The 11,628-nt window shown below is 35.0% G+C and overlaps 1 protein-coding gene across 4 annotated transcripts; it reads left to right on the top strand.

Annotated features, from left to right (window-relative positions):
- Nucleotides 1-577: 577 nt before the first annotated feature.
- On the top strand, nt 578-9,156 carry LOC11437641 (pentatricopeptide repeat-containing protein At5g55840). 4 transcript variants are annotated; one of them, XR_005644098.1, is made up of 7 exons: nt 586-775; nt 4,346-5,003; nt 6,474-6,541; nt 6,629-6,935; nt 7,023-7,171; nt 7,800-7,843; nt 8,058-9,156. XR_005644098.1 is itself a non-coding variant. In XM_039830460.1 (2 exons), the coding sequence occupies exon 1, from the start codon at nt 858-860 to the stop codon at nt 4,119-4,121; it is 3,264 nt and encodes a 1,087-aa protein (XP_039686394.1). In that variant the 5' UTR covers nt 578-857; the 3' UTR covers nt 4,122-4,151; nt 4,346-4,421. The 4 variants fall into 4 exon arrangements, 1 of the variants encoding a protein (XP_039686394.1); XR_005644099.1 differs by lacking the exons at nt 586-775; nt 4,346-5,003 and adding an exon at nt 5,029-5,346; XR_005644097.1 differs by lacking the exons at nt 7,800-7,843; nt 8,058-9,156 and having other exon boundaries at nt 579-4,211; nt 7,023-7,489.
- Nucleotides 9,157-11,628: the final 2,472 nt, after the last annotated feature.

The following is an 11,628-nucleotide window of genomic DNA, read 5'->3' on the forward strand; positions in this document are numbered from 1 at the left end:
AGATATTCATTCATGCAAATTGTCATATTACAAATTACATGTTAAAACGTTAAAACTCAAAAGGATGAATAAGATATGGTAAAATATCTGCAAAAGTGATAATATTATTTTTGAGGGAAAAGTGATAATATATACCACTTATTTAAAAGAGTTTAATTGATATACATCGCCGACGTGAAAAAGGTTTACATTTATGTTAAATTATTATGTATTCTCACATTATTTAACGAGTGCAAAACACATTACACAAACAAAAAAATGCTTGATTACACTTTAGTTTTTCTAAGTTGGCTCACTCAAATAATTAATCCTCTCATTTTAAAATGACCTAATTTCTCTCTACGAGTTTTTAACTTAAAAATGGCGATATTTCATTTTTTAAATCAAGATTTTAGATAATTTCAAGGGTATTGATCATCTACACCATCAAATCATATGATATTTCATTTAAAATATGTCACATCATCATCTTTGAGTCATTTAAAATGAACCATCATCCCATACCAGTGCGTGAAAACAGAGGATCAAAATAATAATTAAACAAAAGTAAATATATTAACTCGACAGTCAACCGATCAAAAAAAAAAAAAAAAAACTCCACAGTCATATTTCATCTCCCCAGCTTATGAACTTGAATTCAAGTAGTGGCAAGTAACTGATAAACTCGCTCGCTCAAAATCTAGAATATGCAGAATCAATATACATTGTTTTCGTTTGGAACAGATGATAATAGCAACAATGGCTTTATTCATCTTTCAATTTTTCAACATTCAAGGTAACCCTTTTCTTATCCCTCTCTAAACCCACCTTTAATTTCTCATTTTCATTATAAAGTTTGAACCTTTACAATCAAATCTATGGTTTTTGACATGGAAAAGAGTATTTACACCTTCTTAACCATACACCGTTGGGAATCACTCAACCGCATGAATTATAGATTAGGTTCACTTAGACCTATTCATGGAATGTTAGCATTGAAATTCCTCAATTGGGTCATCAAAAAACCTAATTTAGAGATTAATCATTTGACTCACATCATTTCCACAACTACCCATATCCTTGTTAAGGCTAGAATGTATGGTTATGCTAAAACAACATTGTCACATATGTTACATATGGATGTTGGTTTTAATAATGTTTTTGGTGCTTTGATGGAGACATACCCTTTTTGTAATTCAAATCCAGCTGTTTTTGATTTACTTATTAGGGTTTGTTTAAGGGAGAATATGGTTGGTGATGCTGTTGAGGCTTTTCGTTTGATGGGTTTTCGAGGGTTTAGTCCGTCTGTGTTTACGTGTAACATGGTGTTAGGTTCGTTGGTGAAGGATCGTGAGGTTGATTTGTTTTGGTCTTTTTTTAAAGAAATGATTGCTAATAGGGTTTCACCGAATGTTGCTACGTTTAATATATTGTTGAATGCTTTGTGTGAACGCGGCAAGTTTAAGAGTGCTGGGGTTCTCTTGAGGAAAATGGACGAAACCGGTCATTTTCCAACTGCGGTTACCTATAATACTTTGCTTAATTGGTATTGTAAGAAAGGAAGGTATAAGGCAGCGTCTGAGCTTATTGACGCCATGGCATCTAAGGGTATTGCGGCCGATGTTTGTACCTATAATGTTTTGATAGATGATTTGTGTAGAAAAAGTAGAAGTGCAAAAGGTTATTTGATATTGAGAAGGATGAGGAAGAATATGGTGTATCCTAATGAGATAACTTATAATACTCTTATTAATGGACTTGTTAAGGAGGGGAAGATTGGAGTTGCTACAAAAGTTTTTGAGGAGATGTCATTATGTAACTTGTTACCCAACAGTGTTACTTACAATACATTGATTTTTGGGCACTGTAGCAATGGCAACATTGAGGAAGCGTTGAGACTTTGTGATGTGATGGTTTCACATGGTTTGAGACCTAATGAAGTGACGTATGGTGCTCTTTTGAATGGGATATCCAAGCATGCTCAATTTGGTTTGGTTTCCAGTGTTCTTGAGAGAATGAGGATGGATGGCGTGAGAGTCGGTCATATTAGTTATACAACAATGATTGATGGATTGTGTAAGAATGGCCTTCTTGAAGAAGCTGTACAGTTGCTGGATGATATGTTAAAAGTTTCTGTTAGTCCTGATATTGTTACATTTTCGGTACTCGTCAATGGGTTTCTTAAGGCGGGGAAGGTAAAAAATGCAAAGGAGATGATGTGTAAAATGTACAAGACCGGGCTTGTTCCAAACAGAGTCTTGCATTCAACATTAATCTACAACTACTGCAAGATGGGAAACCTAAAAGAGGCGTTAAATGCTTATGCAGTTATGAACCAGAGTGGTCATGTTTCAGATCACTTTACAAGTAGTGTGTTAGTTGCCTCTTTTTGTAGATGCGGGAGACTTGAAGAAGCCGAGTATTTTGTGGACCACATGAGCAGGATGGGTCTTGCTCCTAGCTCTGTTACTTTTGATTGCATTATAGATACCTACGGAAATTCTGGGGACGCATTAAAAGCGTTCTCTGTGTTTGATAAAATGAATAGTTTAGGCCATTTACCGAGCCAGTTCACATACGAGGGTCTATTGAAAGGACTTCTTATTGGCGGACATATTAATGAAGCCAAAATATTTATGCATAGACCTAGTAGCATTCCTTATGCCATTGGTAGTACTTTCTACAACACGATGCTTACTTTGACATCAAGATCAGGAAATTTATCGAATGCGGTTGCCCTTCTTGATGAGATGGTTATGAATAATTTTGTGCCTGACAGCTTTACATACACTAGTCTTATTGCAGGACTATGCAGGAAGGGTAAAATGGTCCCTGCCCTCCTTTTGTCAGGAAGGGCAATTGAAAAAGGATTATTATCTCCAAATCCTGCTATGTACACTAGTTTAGTTGATGGTCTTCTTAAGGAAGGACATTCAAAAGCTGCTTTATATATGTTTGAAGATATGTTAAACGAAGGTGTTCAACCTGATGCTATTGCATTCAATGTTCTTTTGGATCGATACTCAAGGAAGGGAAAAATGTCAAAGGTAAATGATATCCTTTCAACAATGAGGAGTAGAAGTTTATGCTTCAACTTGGCTACTTACAACATTCTCTTGCATGGATATTCTAAGAGGCACGGCATGGCAAGATGTTCTAAGTTATACAATGAAATGATCATACACGGTTTTGCACCTGATAGGTTAACATGGCACTCTCTAATTCTTGGATATTGTAAGTCTGGATCATTGGATGTTGCTGTGAAATTTTTAAGAAAGATAACAGTTGAAGGTTTCAAAGTTGATTGTTTTACGTTGAATGTGCTTGTTAGTAAGCTCTGTGAACGGAATGAGATAAAAATGGCCTTTGATCTGGTAAAACAACTGAATATGTTAGGAGTTACTCCTAATGTAGATACATACAATTCCCTTTTTAATGGATTCGTTAGAACTTGTTCTTTTGATGAAGCCCGTTGTATTCTGCATGCTTTGTTGGAAAATGGTTATGCTCCTACATGTAAACAATTTACCACGTTAATTAGGGGCATGTGCAGAATGGGAAATGTGAAAGGAGCAATGGAGCTTCAAGATGAGATGAAAATACTTGGGGTCAGCTCCCAAGGTGTTGCTATGAGTGCTATTATCAGAGGGCTTGCACGTTCAAGGAAGACTGACGAAGCTACTCGCATTCTTGGTATCATGCTTGAGATGCAAATCATTCCAACTGTTGCTACTTTCACGACATTAATGCACACCTATTGCAAAGAAGGTAATGTTGCCAAGGCATTGGAATTGAGGAGTGTAATGGAACAATGTCATGTGAAGCTTGATGTTGCTGCATACAACGTTCTTATATCTGGCCTTTGTGCCGATGGTGATATTCAAGCTGCTTTTAAACTTTATGAAGAGATGGAACAAAGAGATATTTGGCCTAATACCTCTATATACATAGTTCTTATTGATTCATTTTTGTGTACTGGAAACTATATCGTTGAAAGTGAAAAGCTATTGAGGGATTTACGGACCAGGGAATTGATGTCTTTGGATTTACACGGAGGCATTGAAATACTGAATGAATTATTGATGATCGCAAGGAAAGAGTTAATTCATACGAGGTACAAAACAAAAAGAAAATATGGTTAATCGCAGGATGCGTTTTCCTCTTCCAGAAATGTGAGTTGGCAGATGATGCTGAGACAGCAGTATTGTTCCTCAGCTAATATAACTGATCTGGTTTGCATTTTATTCATCTAGTCACATGTATTTTGTTTTTTGTACAGTATCTTGCACCCTTGATTCTTAATTTAGTTGTAGTAATTGATATCCATTCAAACTAATTAACAGTTTTTTTATTTGCTCTGCTCCAGGTTGACATCACACGAACAAAGTCCTTGTTCTCAGAATAAGGTTGTAGACAGTGCTAAGAGAAGATTAAGTGTTGGAGAAATAACTGCAAATGTCATTGAGGAAACAAGTGCTGCTACAGATGGTAGAATAAATGAGGAAGCTTCTCGGATGTTGAAGTTGAAGTTGGAAGAAAATTTGTGGAAGCAGGAAATAGAGAGGATTGCAGAGGAAAACCTTTTACAAGGGACAAATATGTTTGCATATCCTCCTCCTGGGGTTAAACCCGATAGATATAGAAGTGTTTCTTAACAAGAACCTTTCAACATTAAGTGACCAACCAGTCATTCTGATGTTGATAGCATTTAATGATTGGAGGTAGAAATCTTTTAGCACCAGATTGAATAAAACACATCTCAAGGATGATTGGTGGAGTTGCCAATCATTATGTGCCAAACGCTAAGCTACTCTACTGCTGCCTCATCATCTCAGCCACTCCGTTTGCGTTGTCGTCGTCACCAACTCCATTCATCTTCCCTCTGTGTGATTCCGGAACAGCAACACGGCGGCAGAGGATGATGAAAGGAACGGCGGCCGAAGTTGCTGTCTTCGCGGATACAGATTTGGGTACTCACATTGCTTTCAATGTCCCTCCTCACATTACTACCGGAGCACTCAAAAGTAAGAATAACAGAAATACAACTTATTGATTTTATCCTATTTAAAAATTAAATTGATCACATCTGTTTTATTCTATTTAGTTTTGGCACAGGCATCATACACAACACCGATTGATAGGTGTAGTAATCTGAGAAAATGATATGATAATCACATGTCTCAATGTTGTGTCGGTTCGGCCATTGACATATGTCAGTAAGTGGACATGCAATCAATCAGAAGTGTCGATGCTACAAAGTTTGACAATATGACAACTTTGAGGATCACACGAACACTTCGTGTTGAAAGTGTGTCCTAGTGTATGACACATATTGGTCTCCAACACTCGTACAACACCAATGCATATGTTAGTATCTATCAGTGTTGTTTTGTTCAGTGTCCGTGTTTGTACTTCGTAGGTTATGTGCATTTCTACTTATTTATACTGTGTTATTTATATTGTAATGCATGTTTATGTTAGTAATGGGAATCATTTTCACTTGCTTATATAGATATGTTTGTATCACATAAACATTTATTCATTGGCTCAGATATTATACTTTTTTCACCTCACATTCAAAGCATTTAGCAGCTTCTATTTCATTTTCATTAACTTTCCTTTTTAACTCTAGTCAAACACTGTTATGTTCTATTGCTCTCAATCAACACGGTCTTGCCTTAGGATAAGGGTATTGCCTTTCAGCTCTAGTATGTACCAGGTTCCAAAGATTAAAATACATACTGCATCACTATTCTTATTCAAGTGCAGTGAGGCTGTAACTCTATCTTTGAGTTTGAAAATAAAAAATAAAATCTAGTTTGATGTTTAATGGTTAATTTAACATTTTATTGAAGAATGACCTGCATTTGGATCAATAAGTCTTAATTTGGAAGTTTGATGTGTTTTGGAGATTAGCACTGCTTAACATCTATTTGCAAACCTACCATATGTCAACTCATACTTGGCTCATCCGCTAGTCAACCATGCCAGAGTTTTATTTTATTCAATTTCGATATAATGTTTAAGGGGAGATCATCTTATTGAATTTATTATGGATTTGGATGCTATGATTTGGCTCTAAAGTAAAAGGTAGTAGTATAGTGTTACTTTCTTCGAGTTCAGATCAAGTTTGATAAGGTTAATAAACATGTGACTGTATTTACATTATTTCAAATGTCATAGATATGTAAAGTTTAGATCAATGTAGTAGTTGCTAATAGCATAGAGATTAGATGCAGATTTTGCTGATGTATAGTCAAATTTTCCATGTATGTTGGATGTATCTGTGTACTTGTTGGTTGTGGACTTGTGGTGCTTTAACACGTAATGGAGAGTAAAGTGATAAACACATTTTCGATGAAGGGATGTTTTTGGAGAGTATGGTATGACTTAAAAAATGAAACGAACAGGCTTTGATAAAATTGGTGTTCAACCTTTGAGTATGTCAGCAGGTTCTAACAAGAAAAGTAATCGATGCAATTATTATTTTGCAGGAGATTTTGTGAAAGTGCACTTCACTTGTTTACCAGACATAGGAGAGATCCAAGTTCATGGATTAATGGTATGTGCTTTCTGTTTTGGTAGATGTCTTTTGTGAGTTTCTTCTACAACGAGTCTGTGCTGATTGTATTCCTGCATATTCTGCTAGGTGAAGCGAAAATCAAGCTTCTACTACCTGCCTGATTCACTTCCTATAAAGTATGTTTTCCCAAAGACGAGAGATACATGGTGTTACTACCTGCCTTTGGCTAAGTTAAGGAAACATTTTTCTGGAGATGATGATGAGACTGAAGAAGTTATAATAACTGTGCAGCGCTAAGATGATTAAAGGAAGAAGGATACATCTTCTAAGAGAAGGTTTGCTGTCAATTTGGATAATACCACATCTTGTGATCAATTATCCTTGAAGAATAAAACCAGCCAGAAAGCATTGAAGTTTGCACATACAGTTCGAAGTATTATTAATTTTCTTGTTAAATTGTCATTAGTTTTTTTTATTATAATGTTAGGAATAACAACATCTGTCATTTTCTGTTATTCAGACGGTGTTACGGATGTTGTGAAGTCTAATGGAAAGACGCTTTCAGCATCAACTGCTAATAGTGTTGGCATGAAGGATGTTAAAAATAAGAACTCTGATGACACCATTTACAGAAAGACCACTGATTGTATCTCCAGAGAGAAACTAAATGTTAGGTTTATGGCATATTTTTACTGCATTCTTGTTATTTCTCAGCTTCTTGTTTCCTGTTGAAACTTACCTGATTGTTGTATAATGTCTGTATTAGTTTTCAGGATGGATTCATTTTATTTTTGGTTTGTTATTCCTATTTGCTGCAACAAATAAAGTATCAAAATAAAAAAGGAAGCATCAAACAGACGGTGTCGAATATGGGTTGTGTTGAGTCTTGGAATTTTATTTTGTAGTTGATGAGAATTCACACAGACCTTCTAATATGGTTCTTCCTAAGCAAACATGTTATTTTTATTTCACTAATACATTTACGTACACATTATTCAACAACTGCAATAGCTTGATAGCACTCAAGTAGAATCCACTACTATGAACATATTATTAGACATATCCAATAGACAGTTCTTTGATTTAATGCATGTTTTTTGCTGTTGATACAATTCTTTTTAATGAGCTAAGAGTAAATTGTCAATTTTGCCTGTTGTATAATCCTACAACATCTATTAGTTTGTTCGATAGACATTTGAATTGGATCAGCATTCTACCAGACTTATAGGATGAAATAGAATGTGAAAGACACCTTGTTTTCCTTTCTTATTGTAACATTTTTGTACTTTTTATGCAGGTGTTGCGGATCAATGAATTAGGCAGTTATTGAGACTAATTCTGGTATGCAGTTATTGAGTCAACTCTTTAAACAAGTCTATTCGGCTTCAATTTTATCAAACATATGCTAAAGAATGTTTTGGAAATGGGCATACCTTCCTTAATTGTGAAGGTTCAGTCGATGCAATTGATTAGAGAGAATTATTCTACTTTGATTGGAACAATTTGTTAGAAAGAGTTATTCTTCGTAATCTTATTGTTCTCATCCTCCTTGCAGGAAATACTCCCAAAATACATGTTGCATACTGAAGACTTGAAGATTGTACTCAATACATGCACTGTCTTATGTTCATTTGCCTTGATATGTTTGATTTTCTACCAATTGCTTGAATTTCTTGAAAATCTTGTGTACTTATTTTTCTCTAATAAAATACACTTATGCCGGATGAGAACGGAATGTTCTCGGTGAACTCGTCATATAGGGTGCTTGTGGAAGAAGGTTTGGGTGTGGAAGAGGAATGGGCTTTTGTTAAGCTTTGGAAAAGTCCGGCTCCGTCTAAGGTTGTGGCTTTCTCTTGGATGGCTATTATTGATCGCATCCCTACTAGATCAAATCTAGCTTTTCGTCGTGTTTTAGCTACCGGGGACCCCCAGGGTTGTGTTCTATGTGGCCATGGGGAGGAAACTACTACTCACCTTTTCTTGCATTGTAATGTAGTCGCGTTGATTTGGAGAAAGCTAATGGATTGGTTAGAGATTAACTTGATTACCCCGAGCAATTTGTTTATGCATTTTGCTTGTTGGAGCGATACTTGTAATTTGAGCTTCTCTTGAAAGGTTTTTAGTTGATTTGGCACGCGGCAATTTGGATGATTTGGAGGGAAAGGAATGCGAGGATTTTTACAAATCAAGCCAAGAGTTTAGATGAGGTGGTGAATGAGATCAAGGCTACGTCTTGGTGTTGGGTGTCGAGTAGGTTACGGATTCCCTCTTGCCTATTCTACGAGTGGACTTGGAACCCGAGAGAATGTTTGAATAGGAGATGATGTTGTGTGTTTGGTGCGGTGTGGTGTGCTGGTGGACAGTAGTCCCTTGCTCTGTCAGCTTGGTTTTCCTGTTGTTGGCATGCTGTTTTTGTTTTTCGGCTGTTTAGCTGTAGTTTTTTAGCAGCAGCTTTCTAGTTGTTCTGTTCTGCCTGGGTTCGGGGTGTTGTAACAAATGCCTTAGGGAGTTTTTTTTGTGTGCCAGTGTTGGCTTCTTGTAACAGTGGTCCTATGCACTTCTTGTGCAAGGCTTTCTATTAAATATATGCTGTTAAAAAAAAATAAAAATACACTTATGTGTTCTAGTTTAATCATCAGTGAAGAGAATGAAATACCTATTTTGCTTATGAGATAGCATACGAGTGCATTTGATCTGCTAAAAAATAAATAAGGGAATGAAGAGGACAACTCTAGTTATATTGTGTTTGATTTTAGAACTGCTCATGGGACTAGACAAATCGTGGGACAAGAGATTGGACAAAATTTAAAATTCTTGTCCGTCGCCAAACCACAACTTTTTATCCACAATACAAGTTTTTTAAAATATCAAAATAACATTGTGTTGTGTTGTTATGTCGGATACTTATCTTTTACAATTCAAACAGACTCTAAGAGTTTAGTGTGACAATGAATTGCTTAACAACCAAATGCACAATGTGATAAATATATATGTGAAATTTTACTTCAAAGTTTTTCATTATGAAGTTTACTGGAAAATTCACCTATCCAAAGTTAAAAGAATAACAGCAATAACAAAGAGAGTTTCTTATATTGGCAAGGTAAGATATTGAAAACGTGAAAACGTGATCAACCAATGAATGACTTCTTAGAAACTGACTGAGATCGAAGTTTGGTACAAAATGATGATTGATACTAAAGCAATGTAGACACGTCTTAAAGACCAGTAGGTAATTAGTTGAGATATGGGAATGGCAAAAATGAAACAAAGTAGTACATATGTTATGTATGGACCATTTCTTGTCACTCCCCATGAGGTCAGGTCCTACACATTGTAATAAGGAAGAAAAAAAAAAGTGAGAAATTAACAGGAAAAAAGGCTGTTATAGTTGATAAAGATTTTGATCACTTTTTTCTTTTTACTTCTAGGTATATATATATTTTTGTCAAGCTTCTAGGTATGGTATGTGTAAGCCAGACAAATTGAAAAATTATTTATCAAAGATGTACTGGTGACGGTGAGAAATCAAATGACATGATTGGCGAGGTTTTTTTTTTTTTAGCAAAGTTGAGATTTTGAGTCCGTTTGTTTTGGATTTTTTTGAAAAAAAATCACTTTTTTATTTTTGTAGTGTTTGTTTTAGATTTTTAAGGCGTGCAAAAAGAGAATCACCCAAAAATTTGTACAAGATAATTACAAATATCTCATAAAAGACTCAAAAAATCAAGAAAAAAAGACAAAAATTACAACATATAAGATAATGGATGCCTCCACCAATCATGATAGCTGAAAGCGAAAGTTAAGAGACTCGCCTTCAACCACTGGAAAGATAGCATTATTACCTTGTCTGTAATTTGTTTTGGAACCAATGTCTTCTGATTAAAAAGTCTGCTATTTCTTTCCTTCCACATGACCCAAACACACGCGAGCCAAATCAATTTGAGAAACAGATAAGTAGACCGCGGTTACCCAGACAAGTGACCAAACTGAAGAAAATGAAGCTCTTACACTTGAGTTCCTTATGTTTAGAAAAAAAAAAAAAGATTTTAGAAAAGCTACTTGAAATAGCTTTTCATTTTAAAGCTAAAAATGATTTTTTTAACAAAATAGATTTTTTGTGTGAGATGAATCACTCTCATTGATTTAATATATTGCATTTTGGCTTGTTAAAAAAAAAAAGTGCAAGAGCTTCAAATCTTTAAAAATAATTTTTATGATACTAAACAAACAGAAATAGCTTTAGATTTTTAAAAAAATCTCTAGATGAGAAACAAACACACCCTTTGTTTATTGAATAATTGATTATGGATTCCAAACTAGGGATATGAAAAATATCATAAATGTTTAGTATATTTTTTGTAATATGAGATAAAATGGGAAAGAAAAAAAGATGAGAAACAAAACACAAGGTTAAAAAAACCCATGACATCTCCCAAGAGTTTAGAAAAGCTCAATAGGAGGGTTCTCATATCACTAGATGCTCTAGCCCCGAGCTTAGCGAGGACATTTGCACTCATGTTTCCTTCACAAAATGTATGATGAGTTTGGATCATACTCCTTTGCCAATAGATGTTGAATAGTAGCAATGTCATTTCCATGAAGATGAAAATCAACATCGGGTCAAAGTCGAAGCCTCTCACAACAATGGGGAAGTATACATTATTAATTTGTGTAATTAATCTACCTAGATAATTCTACATCATTATGCCGTATGTCATGTAATTTAAAATATATTAAATCATCATTTTTAGTCTTAGAAAATACGAGGGTCCAAAATTGAGTGATTTTACAATAGGAGGGACAATTTTCATGAATATGTAAAAATAGAGGGATTAAAGCTGCAATTAAACCTATATTTTATAAATATATTTTATTTTTCCCTTACTTTAGTTCCCTCGTAAAATAAAAGCTGATAGCTTCGAAGAGAATCAAAGTAGAAAATAATAACTCTGGGTTACTTAACGCACTCCTGTCTACATTAAGAACAGTAAAACTAAGTTGGCATATGGACAAAGGTATGGCTTACCGAAGGGTTATTTAATAAACCAATGAGGGGATTATTGCAATCTTATAAAAATCTTGTTGTTCCTAGCATACCAAATAACCCACATAGTTATAGGGTTTAG

Source organism: Medicago truncatula, chromosome 2, assembly GCF_003473485.1.
Source record: "Medicago truncatula cultivar Jemalong A17 chromosome 2, MtrunA17r5.0-ANR, whole genome shotgun sequence".
Classification (NCBI taxonomy): Eukaryota; Viridiplantae; Streptophyta; class Magnoliopsida; order Fabales; family Fabaceae; genus Medicago; species Medicago truncatula.

Excerpts from the sequence above, each read along its gene's own strand:
- LOC11437641 (XM_039830460.1), top strand. The coding sequence starts at position 858 with ATGGTTTTTGACATGGAAAAGAGTATTTACACCTTCTTAACCATACAC.